Source organism: Gopherus flavomarginatus, chromosome 8, assembly GCF_025201925.1.
Source record: "Gopherus flavomarginatus isolate rGopFla2 chromosome 8, rGopFla2.mat.asm, whole genome shotgun sequence".
In the NCBI taxonomy this organism is placed as follows: Eukaryota; Metazoa; Chordata; order Testudines; family Testudinidae; genus Gopherus; species Gopherus flavomarginatus.
The window spans coordinates 12,285,517-12,300,490 of NC_066624.1; the positions used below are offsets into that span (position 1 = coordinate 12,285,517).

General features: G+C 42.8%; 1 protein-coding gene across 1 annotated transcript in view; it reads right to left on the minus strand.

The window, feature by feature from the left end:
- NRK (Nik related kinase) overlaps positions 1-14,974 on the minus strand; it is a 130,410-nt gene that overhangs the window by 68,668 nt on the left and 46,768 nt on the right. The window contains exons 4-7 of the mRNA XM_050964468.1: positions 7,775-7,900; positions 6,849-6,959; positions 5,103-5,193; positions 2,537-2,667 (exon numbers count right to left, since the gene is read on the minus strand). Of these exons, the coding sequence (XP_050820425.1) occupies positions 2,537-2,667; positions 5,103-5,193; positions 6,849-6,959; positions 7,775-7,900 (459 nt within the window). The remainder of the gene's footprint in view (positions 1-2,536; positions 2,668-5,102; positions 5,194-6,848; positions 6,960-7,774; positions 7,901-14,974) is intronic.

The following is a 14,974-nucleotide window of genomic DNA, read 5'->3' on the forward strand; positions in this document are numbered from 1 at the left end:
GTATAAACTTAGTTCAGTTAGGTCAGATTGGAGTCTTCTCTATGAATATTACATGGCATCATAAACCCAAGTGGCCAGATTCTGATCACAAAGGTGTAAACCAGGCATAATGCTATTGACTTTAAGAACGTAACCAGGCTTCCACTTGTTTAATGGTGTGCAACACTTCTCTCTTTTTTTGGACATATGCACCTAGGCAGATTCATTTATCCAAATACATTTACGGGAGATCTCTATGATTATTATATAAAAGATAAGGACACCCTGAAGTCTCATAGCGCTTTGTTAGGCAGAAAATGAGACAAAATACTGGCAGAAGTCAAATCCTTGGAGACTTCGAACAAAAGTCCTTGATGGACAGCTACTCATATCTGACCTGGCCCTAAAACGACACCTTCACAATCTATACAGTGCAAAGCCAACCCACTGTGCTTTACAAGGCTGGAAACAACTTGCATTGCAGACTGTGGGCCTGATCCCAAGGAGAACACTGGATTTCAGTGGGAGCTGGAGAGGGTTCAGGCTCAGGTCCTGTGTCATTTAATTAATGACTGAAAGCAAGAAAAAGGAGGTCTTTTAGCAAAGTTCTAAACGAATGGCCACCCACTATAGTACAGTAAGGGTATGTCTTCACTATCCGCCAGATCGGCGGGCAGTGATCAATCCAGCAGGATCAATTTATCGCGCCTAGTGTAGACGCGATAAATCGACCCCAGAGTGCTCTCCTGTCTACTCCTGTACTCCACCTCTGCGAGAGGTGCAGGCGGAGTCGACGGGGGAGCAGCAGCAGTCGACTCACCACGGTGAAGACACCATGGTAAGTCGATCTAAGCACGTTGACTTCAGCCACAATATTCATGTAGCTGAAGTTGCGTAACTTAGCTTGAAACCCCCCCTCCCCCAGTGTAGACCATGACTTAGACTCTGGTGATGATGGGACATGCACGCAAGCTTCAGATAACTGTGGGCTGATGCATAGGGGTATACGGAGAAACCAGGCTAGTGAGCTAGGAAGGGCTGCATTTTTTGGTGGATTTTTTAAAAGCAGGACCCGTGAGAAATCATGGGCATAGCAGAACAGCTTCCTGCTTTTCACTCACCATATCAGCAATGTTTATAAATACTTGCCCTAGTCCACACTTCTGAATAACAACGCTGTCTCTGAATCAGCACTTTGGAAACCCCCGGCTGATCAGCGTTGGACGGCAGTCTGTGGAATCTGACTGGAGCAAGGGCAATGTGGGCAAAAGTTGTTCAACACAGGGACAGCACACAAACTGGGGATACCCTTCAGTAATCACTAGAAAATGTGCTAAATGGGAATAGAATTGGGGGTATGGATGGGAGCTAACGGATAACCTTCTTGAGTCTTTGGGATAAGGTTTATATAATATGAAAAAAGGCAACGAATAAGTCTTTGGACCAGATTCTCTCTTATGTTAAGATGCCTTTACATGGGTGAAAGACCATTTTTCAACAGTGGCAAAGCAGTGAAATCAGAATCATGCCCTTTGACTCAGTAGAAAACAGAAGTACTAATATGAGCTCTGAATATTCCACAGCTGGAATAACAGATGTAATTTTGATGATCCTTCTGTTACCCAGTTGTTATAAGGACAAGATGCACAAAAGGCGGCAACCACTCCCAACACAAGGGCTTGGAGAGAACAGTCATTCAGAAAGCATTCTTTGGAAATTGTCCTATGTGGTGTGTGCAGATATGTAAATGATGACAGTGGTGCAAGCAATTCAACCAGAGGCTGACAAACAGTATCATGTGCCTCTTTAGAGCCAAATCCGCATATTATAATAGTAAGGGGGACAGCCAGAGAATTTTTTGATAGCCATTATATGGTATCCAAATTACAGTGTGCCCAGATGGCCCCAGGAGAATAACAAATACTCTATTTCTTTGGTGTCAGTGAGGAGGATATTTGGCTCATGGTTGTACAGTGACATGAATGAGTTGAGAGAGTATCTCACCAAGAAAACAGTCCAGATATAGTCATAAGGACAAGACCCATATATTCATTCAGACTTTTTCTCTCGAGAGCGTGATTGTGGGGAATGGTTAGTGATCTTTTCCGGAGTGAGGAGTCTTTTGTTGTTCTAAGTTAATAATTATACATGTGATATTATTGTAAATTTACCCAGGGGACTGTGCAATAAGCATAAGGGAAAATAATTCGCTACCACAGAGGAAAGAAGCCACGCTAATGATATACTGCTTCTTAGCCACTTTTTTCAGGCCTTTCACCCTAGCCACCTCCAAATATTGTGTCTTCTTTTCAGAGAATAAGCGAGACTTTCGTACATTTCATTCTAAACATCTTTGTATTTCATTTTGTACGTTAACGGTTCACAAAGAAAATAAATTCATATTGAAACTCCTCTTTTTTTTTGGTCACAAACCGCATATTCAAAATACAGCTCTTTGCATGATTGTGGTTTTAAGGGAGGGTGACGCCTTTTTTCAATTCTTTCGGTTAACGCGTGTTTACTTTACTATTGATTCTAAATTCCTAACATCACTCACTCTGTAATCGTACGTTGAGTCTTGGTTCTCCTCGCAAGCTATGACCTCGGGCGCCATCCAATAGGGAGTTCCAATGAATGTATTTCTTCTCCCAATCGTCCTATCCAGTTGAGCGCTTACCCCAAAATCCACTGCAGAGTTAAGCAAGCGTAAAGTAATGAGCCAAGTGCTGAATTCATAGGACAAAATGTTTGATACGTTATTGCCTTTGTTTGGAAAGCAAATTCTAGGGTTGCAATGCGTAGCAGATTTGAGCTCCTATAATACAGGGTTTCCAATGGAGCCTACTGCAGAGATGCTGGGAATTAGCCACTTTCTGCTATTTATATCAGACAATCCAAAAGGAAAATTTAAAATTAACACAATCCATGCTAAGTCTGGCAGCATGGTTACTGTAGGGATGTGCTCCCATGATAATAGTAATACCTAACTCTTACATAGTGCTTTTCATTAATCTCTATGGAATAAAATATATACTTGGATTAAGCACTACTTTGGGGGTGGGGGTTTAAGATTTTCAAATGGTATTTTAATCTAAAACAAAAACCTACAAATAAGTGTTAAAGTGTGACTGGGAGATGTCTAGTATTACTGCTGGTGGTTAAAGTTGGATAGGGTCAGCACATTAGTGAGGAAATGGATTGCTTTGTTCTGAATGGTTTCACAGACCTTTTTTTGCTGCACTCCTATCTCAGAATATGCTAGGGGAGTGCACTGTTTTATCCATCTGTTAAGTGCATTAAGAGGACTAAGTTATGCTATGCTCTTTTAGGCTAATGGGCAGTGGCATCTCAATATGATTTTTTAGTTGTATTGTCAAACATCATTGCTCAGATAATAAATAGGACCCACATTCAGTAACTATGTGTTTGTATTAATTAAAAAAAAAAACACCTCTGCACAATATCAGATCAATTGGGAAAAAGGTATAAATAAAGTTGAGTGTTACTCATCGAGTAGCTACAGTAGTATCCAATTAGTGTAAACAGCAGAGGAAAAAGAGGTTAGGAAGGGTACAACCCTATTATTACCCATGGCATCAATGAGCAGATTTTCAGGCTTGTCTCCAACGAAGCAAATTATTTGCATGCAACTTCTGGTACATCTACTGATAAACAGACCTCAGAGAGCCATACTGCAACATGAAATTATTGCAGCACTAAATTGTGTAAGCTTATCTAATAATGGGTGGGTGTCTATTCTTTGAAGCATCATGCATTCTGTATTTTGGATGTGAAATGTTAGTCTTTTATATAAAGCCCATTAACAAGGTTGAATGACATTGGATCTCTGAAGTCTGAGTTTTCCAGCTTCCTGGCTTTTAGACATGGCTGAGCTAAATTTCTCTGGAAATATTTTAGTTTTACTTTCGTACTTTATAGAAATGTTTCATTACTATCTACTCACATAAAATACAGAGTACTTGCTTTATTTTTTTAATAAGTGAAAGACATCAGTTATGTTGTTAGCAGCCAAACAAAACAAAAAACAAATAAACAAAAAAAGGCCTTGTTAATTTCAAGAAGTACAGCAGGAGAATTTGCCAAATGGAAAAAAGACTCTGTGAAATCCTGAGGTAAAACTCCTACTGACTTCAGCGGAGCTAGGATTTCACCACATAGATCAGATCTTCACCAGGCGTCAGAGCTATGCTGCTTTACATTCACTGAGGCTCTCACCCAGTATCTACACAGAATATTTTTTATTTTATTTTTGAATGCCTGAAACAATGAAACAGAGAAAACAAAAGAAAAATCCTACATGAGAAAAGCACCATTCTTGATACACTCTCTTTAAAAATGGTCTGATATTCCCTGTGATGTCCTTTCAACAAACCAAACACCTAACTGTTCACATTTGCTTTTGAGCTATTGACATTGTTTGTTTTCACAGAGCTAAAAGTTGTCAATAGTTTGCACACCGCGACATACCACTTGGAAGTGGAAATGAGAGGGCTCTCAAATACCCTTGGGTGAAAACTCTTTATACATAACTTCATGGTGACCTTTAGACAGGGTGAAGTATGTGTCACGGCCTCAGCACTGACTATCAGTTTCATTAAAATCTCCTAACCCACTTCTAATAGAAAAAATGGCTTAGTTGAATTTATTGCTCAAAACTGATTTTTCTAAACTGTGTTGGCCAAAGAAGAGCTCTATGTAAGCGTAAAAGCTTGCCTCTCTCACCAACAGAAGCTGGTCCAGTAGCAGATATTACCTCCGCCAACTTGTCTGGGCAGAAAGGACATGACAAGGATAATTTCCTACATTCTGAATTTGGTACTTACGCATAATGTAGTGTTGATGTGGGCTATTAAACAGGTTCTGAGTTTGACTCTATTGGGATGGTTGTATTTCAGATGAAGAGAGCAATTCCCATGCACAGAGCCTATAAAGACCTTTGGGATCCTTCTGTATGAAAGGTACCATATAAATGTAAGTCTTTACAACTATATTTAATCTATTTTTCACTCTTGGGTTATTAGATATCCTTTTCAGGTTAACATGGAAACCTCAGCATATCTTTAACTAAGAGGGTTCTAGAGAAAATTGAGAGAAAAACTTACCTAGTTTTACTTCTGCATTTTCTGTTAAGAGAACGTTCTGTCCTTTAATATCTCGGTGGATAACGTGATTCAAATGAAGATGTGCCAAACCCTGCAAGAAAACCACATGGTTCTAGCTTTTTTTTTAAAAAATCAGTTTCATAGATTTGGAATTTTGTCCTATGAAGTTCTTTTGCTTTGTTCTGGCTATATTAATGGAGAAAAGGGACTAAAATGTGCTAATCTAAAATTCTTTAGCAGCGATTGGCAGCAACACGTTCATTTAGCAATAAGAGAAGAAAGCAACAATGGGTTTGATTTTCTTCTCACTCCCACGGGTCTGACAGCAGGAGATCATCTCTAATGACAAGTAAGAGGAGAAAGAGGCCCCAGAATTGCACACTGTAATTTCAGAATCAGAGGGATGCCCATTTACAGTACATGTTAAAGGCACACTAAAGAAGAAACTGGGGTGTGAACAGCGAAGTGTTTGCACAGTGCGCAGAGTGCTGTGTATGGAGTACACAGAGAACAAAAAACTGGTCGCAATGGATTAAATCCTGTATCGAGCCAGATTCCCACAGACTTCCGTCACTGGTGATCACATCTCCATCCGAGACTATTTTAGTTTCAAAACATTAGTTAAACGAGGCTAGAAATAATGGAATATTGTATATTGAACTGATGCAGACGAGAAGCACAAGGCCCACCAAAAATGTTTGCCCTCTCTAATACGAGTGACTAGAAACACAAACAGCTTCTAACAAAATCCAACTTTCGTCCACAATTTCCTTGCTGACAGGTCACTCTCCACACACGCTCTTCGTCAGTTTTCACAGGGAGATGGGCGTAGCCCTTCCCTTTTGTCCTACACTACCGTGTATTTATCATCTTAAGTTGCAGTATTTAAATTAAAAGGAGGCTTGTAAAACCAAATTTTCTAATGGGGATGCCATGGTGGTACAAGTAGAACAGCATGGGGCCACAAAAATTAACCCACCTTTGCACTTGAACAGTGAGTAACCGCGTACCTGCCTGTCTCAGTCAGTTACCCGTTTGCCAGGGACAGATGGGAGATTTTTAAGCCTCCATTGAAAATGTGGCTGTTCGTGTCCCCATATGGAGGCAGAATGCAGACCGTGGTGGGTCATGGCAGAAGTCCCCAACAACAAAATTTCCAGGTGATCAGTAGAGCTACTCTATCCGCGGGAAAGTGTAATTCCCAACAGGAGAACAGATGCCCCCAGTGACTCATGGATCTGGTATCTATTCAAATCTGCAGTCCAGTCCCAAATCCAAATGGGCTATTTGATGTTCTGCCAGACAGACCACCCATCTCTGTCCCTATACAAATAAAAGACTTTAGACCTTTGAAGCCTTAATGCACTATTTTAACATATGTCATTTGAATGGCAGTTCCCATAATATGTGTTTATCTTACTGTTGTTTAAAAATGGTTAGAACTCCATGGTGATGATGATAGATCAGTATCTCGCTAATGGGCTTGGATCTTTTCAGCCTGGCTTGCTATGTAACCCTTGCTACCAGGTTTGTCTGTGTTTCACAAAAAACAATGAGAAATTGGTTTGGTTTCTGTACGGTCCAGGAGAAATAAATAGCAAAGAATGAAGATTGGGCCCAGGAAGTAACTCGGGACATCCTCCTTTATTGACAATAAAGCAGCCCTGGTGCCAAATCTTGTAGTTATTACAGGAAACTCTTCACATTGTCAAGTGACAACAAGCAAACTCTATTAGCAAGACTCACCCTGAGAACCTCTCTGCAGATATAAGCAATCCAGTCCTCCTTGAAACAGTTACCTTTTGTCTTCTTTACCAAATCTGTTACAGAGCCAGCTCCACAATATTCCATCACCAACTGCAGAGAGGCAAACATAGTATATATCCTTAACACAACCCCCATTTAAAAACACTTCGCAAATTCTGGTCTTACAGTTAGGCTTAACTATAAACGGATGGTGCTACCTCCAACCTCCAAGGATTGCAAGTGGAGTAAATTTTCATTTCACTTTGCTGCTGGTGTAAAACAATCCAGCAATGCCTCTCACTGTGGGCATGTCTTTCTTTACTAGAGCCAATTGCGAGGCGAGGGAGAATTTTGAGAACATTCAGAAATGTTTTTGTTTCACATTTTTCAGAAAGGACTGATTTTGAAAAAGTGATCACAAATATTTTTACTGAATTTTCTGGTGTTGATTTTTCCTTCCTCCTCCATTTTTTGCTGTTTCCATTTTGCCACCGGAAAAAGGGGGAGGAAAAAAAAAAAGAAAGAAAAGGAGGGAAAGACCTAAAAGGAACAAATGAAATCAAAATCAGGAAAACCAAAAACATGGTTTTTCAATTTACATTTTCAAAGGGGGAAAAAAGGAATTCTGTGTTTTGGAAAAAAGGTGATTTATCTACAAAACTATTTTGTGTTTTGACTACCTCAGAGTCTTACAGATACCATGTCACCATAAAATGTACCAAGCCCCACTTGTGTTCCTTCTCCAATTCACTTCTCAATCATAAATGGGGCAGATAGGCAGGCAGAAAGTCTGTCTCTTGCAAAGTGGTCCTCAAAGCAAAATCTGGATCACTGAGTTAGCCTCAGGGCTAAGCACACTGGAGCTCTCAATGAAGATTTGCTCTCCCAGGGAAATCTGATGAACACAGCAGGGATTCAACCCTTACCCAGAGCTGATCATCCTGGCCTGCAGGGCTCTGCTTTACAAATGCTCCATAATACGTCGCAATATTCCGGTGATGAGAATATTTCTTTAACATATTTATTTCCAGTTTGATTTCTTCCTCCTCGTTCTGTAGCAAGAGCAGAACACAGGAAAGATGGTAACGTATTCATCATTGCATTGTTTTCATAACCCTCTGTTCTTTGAAATCAAGGACTAGGCCCTCCTACAATCACAGGAGCAAGGTCTTCATTCTTCTGTTTAAGACTGACCTGGCACCTAAATCACAAGCTGTTACAGCTTGAGCTCAACAGCCGCACCTGTCTAATTGTGGCTGTAATAGACCAGTATCCTGTGTGGACTGAGAACAGATGGGGACCTGTAACTCACTCCTCAGTGGGTTACATATATAGTCATTTCTTCATGGAGAAATTAACCAGATTTAAGCAAAATAAAATATTACTACTAACATTTCATATTTAAATAGGGCTTTACACATTTTAAAGCATAATACATACAATCAACTAATTCATCCTCCTGATACCCTCCCAAGGAATTGATTATCCTCCTCATATTGCTACTGGGGAAACTGAAACCAAGAGAGGGAAAGTGACTTGCTGAAGGCCACAAAGCAATTCAGAGGCAAAGCCAGGATTACAACCCTGTTCTTTTCTCCTCATCTTAGGGTTAGTCTAGCAGAGTGTAGAGTTGCCTACAGAAAACTGGACAACAGTCAGGCATCTGGAGTGCAGAAACCACTGCCTATCATGCTGAGGAGTACGGCATCCATGTGCTCCCCTGTTTGCCTGTCGTATCTACCTGTTGTCTCTTGTCTTATACTTAGTTTTTAAACTCTTTGGGGCAGAGGCCGTCTTTTGTTCTGTGTTTGCACAGTGCCTAACACAATGGGCTTCTGATCTCTGGCTGGGACTTCGGAGTGCGACCGCAACATAAATAAATAACACCACTATAATGAATTAGAAATAATGTCATTGGTAGCATCTAGTGGCATCCTCCATGAGATTATTCTTCTTTGCAAACAGAAATCTCTGATCCAATGGAGAATCCAGGCTCCTTTATAACTAGCCAGCTGGGATGTTTCTGTCTCTGATTGGCAGACTTCTCTATGGACTCAGCTGTCTGTATTAGCATCCTCAAGAGATGGTACCTGGTTCCAAGTTAAGTGCATGTGCATTTAGCTGCCCGCTTTGCCATTACTGGAACACTGCAGCTATATGTGCACTGTGCTAAGGAGCTGTCTGTCTGCATCGGCTAAAAGGAACCAAGTAAGGCTGATAATTAGTTTACCTTTTGTTGCAAACTATCCTGGCACTTAGTAGCTGATGAAAAAAAAGGTCCATTGGAAGAGAAAAATGGCTGGCACTTGCGGGACATTTTTCTGCCCTTTCACTCAATTTTCCAGTAGCCTTGCCATTAAAGCATTCCATTAATTGTCAGCACGAATGTTTCATAAAAACAGTGACACTGTCCTATAGCAGCTGTATGGTGGGGAGGGGTGAAACACATGGAGGAGTGATAGGCTGGAGCCAAAACCTCTCAAGAAGTCCTAGAAATGGGTCATCGCCTAGTATAAAACACCAAAAAACCATTCCCAATAGACGCGTGGTGGCCATGTGGTGACCCAATGACATTAATCCAGAAGAGAAATTTTGCCAGACCACACATGCAGAAAAAATAATTGTCTTAAGCTTGTGAAAACTAGAAGTGTAAAAAGGCTCCACTCAAAGCAAAATCAACTCTGAAGTATTAAAACAGCCGCTCTGCCATTAACACATGGCTCTCAAATTGCATACAGTACCCCAACCACTTCATCTGTCTTATATTTGCAATGAAGAGGAAAGGGAAAACTCTGGATTTGATTGTGCCCTAAGTGCTGCCCCAGTGTAATTAAAGAAGGTGAAGAGGAGCTGGGCAGAACTGGGACAGACACCAAGAGAATTCTAGATGACTCAAGCCGAATTCCTCACAGCCGCTCTCAGCCAGCACACACTAGAGCAGAGCCGTAACAAGGAATTTTTGCGCCCGAGGCAAGGGCCGGCTCCAGGCTCTTCGGCGGCAATTCAGTGGCGGGTCCATGAGTCCCTGTTGGAAGGAAGGACCTTCTGCCGAATTGCCGCCATGACTTCATTCATTCTTCAGCAGCAATTTGGAGGGACTCAGGGACCCGCCGCCGAATTGCCACCGAAGAACGAAATAGGTGACGGCGGCAATTCAGCGGCAGGTCCTTCCCTCCGAGAGGAACTAAGGGACCCGCCGCTGAATTGCTGCCGAAGAAGCAGCGGCGGTAGAGCTCCTGCTGAAGTGCCACTGACCGTGGCAGAGCTGCGCCCCTCCACTTTGCGCGCCCGAGACAAGTGCCTCACTCGCCTCGCCCTTGTTACAGAGCATCTGCTGCACAGCCCTGGAAGGTCATATTTCACTCTCCATGCCTGGCCACCATCTTGAGCCATGTGGCATTAGGGGAGGGAGGTTTCCGCAATCAACTGGGAGTGAGAAACTGGCCAGCTCTGTTGGCTAATGGGAGCAGGTCCTGCCCATCTCTACCCATTGCAATTTCCTTTCTAGCATTTATAAGGATTCTAGCAGGGAGCAGGAGCTTTCCTCCCTGTGAGATTCTAGTCAGCACAGACATAGGGATGGAAATGGTGGGTGGGGAGGGAAGTCAGAGGATAAAGCCGGCTTGATCTTTCAAATGATCCGTTCAGCTACATACATATAGCAAAAAAACATTTTCAATGCCTGAATTAATAATCCTGGGCAAAGATGGGGCCTGGAAGGAATTTCCCCTCCAGGTCAGATTGGCAGGAACTTTGGGGCTTTTATCACCTTCCTCTGCAGCATGGGGTGCAAGTCACTTGCCAGGATCATCTGGGCATATGTCTCACATAACTCCCTGCCCTTGTAGGAGAGTTGGGCATTGGTGCATCTCAGCCCATGCTGTTCTCTGCCAATGGCACATAATAGTTTAGTCTCCAGGGGGAGGGGAGCATAGGGACTGGAATACTTTGGTCTCATTCTGGTGGTGGGTTTTGGGGTGAGAGTGGTTGGGTGGTGTTTAATGCCCTGGGATAGATTAGACTATCTGGTGGTCCCTTCTAGCCTTAAACTCTACGACCTTCTCTTCCCTCAGGGACATGATCATTTATGGCCTCGGCCTGTGGAACTCCCCAGCTAGATGGGTTTCCCAGAATCCCCCAGTGACTCACAAGCTTGTGCTAGCTCTTCTCTTTGAGCTTGTGCATTCCTGCCTCTTTTTCATTGCTGTCTCTTTCCTTCAGAACTTTTATGGTGTCCCAGTTTGTTTGCTGGTTGCTCTATTTAAGCAAGCCCAGTTTTGTTTTAAAAAAGTGTATTAAATGTTTTCTGCAGGCTCGGAAAGACACACAGATATGTGGTTATAACTGAAGATGGGCAGAATAAATTGTATGCTCAGCCATACCCCAGCTATTCCTGTTATAGACTTTTGTGGGGTGATGAAGTCCCCACACGCCCTTCTTCTCCCTATTAGGGCATGCAGATCTGGGGCTTAGGAGATTTGAGTTCTGTCATAGACTTCCTGGGAGACACTGAGCAAAGTCATTGTCGCTCTCTTTTCCCATCTGTAAAATGGATATATTAATCCTTCCCTACCTAACTGGGGTATTGAGAATGTACATAAATGTATGTTTGTGAAGTGCACAAGTGGAATGGAGGCCATATATGTAAGTAAGTACATGTTTTTACTATAACCAGCTAGTACGACCCCTAGATTCATCTCTTCCCATTATTAGCTTTCCAGAATCCTTGCAATCACCCTCCTTGCCATTCTTGATTTTCCTTCACCCCCACACTACCTTCAGATGTCCTTATGCCAGACTCCAGTATCTCTGATGATGCTCAGATACTGTGCTGTGCTGCTCAGATGTTCTAGTGATGAGACAACAGGCCGCTCCGTTGAGACTGGGCAACAAGCCTTGCAATCTAAACTATTCTGCCCCTACAGAGACAGAAGCACGAATTGCACAACAGGTCGGTCTTCAAAAGGTAAAAAGACAGAAAAGGGGGTGTCTCAGTTTGGGAGCTGAGATACTGCGTGAAACTGGTTACTGGAAAGTTGTAGGAGGTGTCAGTGGAAGATCAGAGGGTGAGAGAGGGTAGATGGTCCTGGGCATAGTGTGCTGGTCTGGGAGTTGGGAGACCTACTTCAGTTCCTTGCTCTGCTGTATGCTTCCTGTGTGATACTGGGCCAGTCACCTTATGTCTCTGTGCCTCTGTTTCCCATCTGTAAAATGGGGACAATAGGGGTGTTGTGAGGATAAATATAATGAAAAATGATGAGATGTTCAGATACGATAGCAAAAGGGGTGATATAAGGCCCTTCAGTAGATGAGGGTCATGGAGAAGGAGGGAGAAGTAGCCTCAGTGGTTGGATACATCCAGACGCTCATGATTCCAGTCCTAATCTTCTCCTTGTTAATACTGCTATGGGCCACATTTCCAAAGAGCCTTGAAATCTGCTTGTAAATGTTGCTGGCAAAGAAATAAAAGTCGCTCCTGGGTGTGCAGGAGCCACGGCTGTTTCCCCACACAAACGAAGTTATTTCTGGGCATAGATGATTGCATGAACAAAATTACAGGCTCGTGATCAAAGGCTATTTTTGAAAATGTGGCCCTATCCGGTAGGTAGCAGCAGCACACACCTCCAACCTCAAGAGGAAACAAGATGAGGCTGATACACACACTGCTAGGAGACTCCCTTACAACTGTTATGGCACCGATATTAGTTTTTCATTTAAATAAATAGCACTTAGATAACTGGAAAGACTGAAAGCAAGGGATTCACAGGGACAGCCTGCTGCTCCCTCCATAGACAGCTCCACAGGGAGAGTAATTCAGCAAGAATCTGATCTCTTTGCAAACACTTTGCTAGGTGTGATCAGATAACAGGAAGCAGAGCCTGTGTAAAGAGGCACAGAAGCACACATTACCCTCAGCTCTCATGTAGTCATTTAAAGCTCCCACGCCCCTCCCTGTTACATGACACTGCAGCACTTCCTGACAGATGTCCAGATGATCCCACCCTGACCACAGCATCCTGCTGCAATCATAAGAAAGCAGCTCCGAATCTCGCAGCGCATGCTGGAGAGAGAACAGATTTACTCAGCTCTAAAACTGACACAGTCCTCAGACTTGAACAAGCAAAGGCTGTAATCTAAAGACAAGAACGACAGAGGCTTCTCCAGGAGGGCTAGGAAGCTCTTCATTTCACATCACTTTATTATAAATATGCCCCATTGTCTATTACAAGTTGACCGCCCCGTGAACGTGCCCTCAGATGTGGTGCATATTCAGCATGTTAGAGCAGATGCATTTTGATATTTTTCAAGACTTTACTTAATATGTTTCAAACCAGTTTTTCAAGCCCAAGGGAATAGAAAATAACTTAATCCCAGGTAGACCATAACGTTGTGCAAGAAACACTGAACCTTTAGCAGGCAACCAATTTTATTACACTGAATTCTTGGAGAATGAAAGTCGTTCAGTCTAAAATACTTCCATGGCCCCTCTATTCCTGTAATATATGAGCAGCTCACTTAATCTCACAACATCCCTGTGAGGTAGGGAAGAACTACTATCCCCTTTTTAAAGATGGAAAATCAAGACCCAGACAGACTAAGGCCTACATCAGTGGTTCTCAAACTTCTGTACTGGTAAACCCTTTCACATAGAAAGCCTCTGAGTGTGACCTCCCCTTACAAATTAAACACATTTTATAACACCATTATAAATGTTGGAGACAAAGCAGGGGTTAGGTGGAGGCTGACAGCTCCTGACCCTCCCCCACCCCAAGTAACAACCTCACAACCCCCGAGGGATCCTGACCCCCAGTTTGAGAACCTCTGCCTTAGATCCTTAAGAGTATTTAACTCCTATTGAAATCAAAGGGAATTAGACACCTCAATACCTCTGAGGATTTGGGCATAAGTGACATGTCCAATGTCACACAGGAAGCCTGTGGCAGAGCAGACTTGATCTCCCAAGCACCAGGCTGTCACCCTAATACCCTGGAAACTTTTCAGCTGTGAAATGGCAGACTGAGATCAATAAAACTTCTGCCTGCAGTCCTACTGCAACAAGCTATGAACTCATAAGAGCTCTTATACTAAGCAGGGCTTAGAGGGGAGAGCACCAGGGAAAACCCCAGAACAGGTTACCAGCTTTAAAGATTTTGCCTTGAAGCGCTGCAGAATTCTTAAAAAGACACAATCAATTTTGTGTGGGATGATTCAAACCAAAACCTACCAGATCTGTTACTGGTAAATCCTCAGCTTGTAAAGAAGCTGTGCAACCCCCAAATAGTGGGTCAGATACCACCAATATACCACAGCTGCTCTGTGCTGCTACGGTGATGCAAAGCAGCTGTAAACCAGGATTAACCAGTCAATTAAGCAAGATTATGGCTGATTTGCGTTTGCAGAACCGCAAACAGATACTGATGTGAATCAGTGAATCTGGGCCTCTGGGTTAGCTCATCTTTCATTTGAGTTTGGTTTCCAACAGTGTACTGGTGCACACAATATGCCGTTATTTAAATGTGGAGAATATCAAACAGTGTGCAGCACAAGGGAGGAGATCTCTGTAAAGTTCCTTGCCTTGAGTTTTCACATTGATATTCCCTGTGGTGGTCTCTATCCCCTACCCATGGATCAGGCCACTGGCACAACCTCTATCCCCTGTGAATCCCTGGGGTTCAGTGGGAGGAAAAAGCTATCCATACAACATCTCTGTGCCATTGCGTCAGCTCTGGGCCTCTGGCAGCCCCTTCCCAGCTGATCTCTTTCTTGAGGTCTGGAGATGCTCAGATCTGGGAGTCTGATTTGGGTTCACACCCCACCACAAATTCAACCTCTGCCACTCCCCAAAAACCTTTCCTCTTCGGTGACTCATTTCTACAACACAATGTAGATGCAAAAAGAACAGGAGTACTTGTGGCACCTTAGAGACTAACAAATTTATTTCAGCATAAGCTTTCGTGGGCTACAGCTCACTTCTTCAGATGCATAGAATGGAACACACAGACAGGAGATATTACACATACAGAGAACATGAAAAGGTGGAAATATGCATACCACCTGGAAGAGTCCAATCAATTGAGATGAGCTATCGTCAGCATGTTCTCTGTATGTATAAATATCTCCTGTCT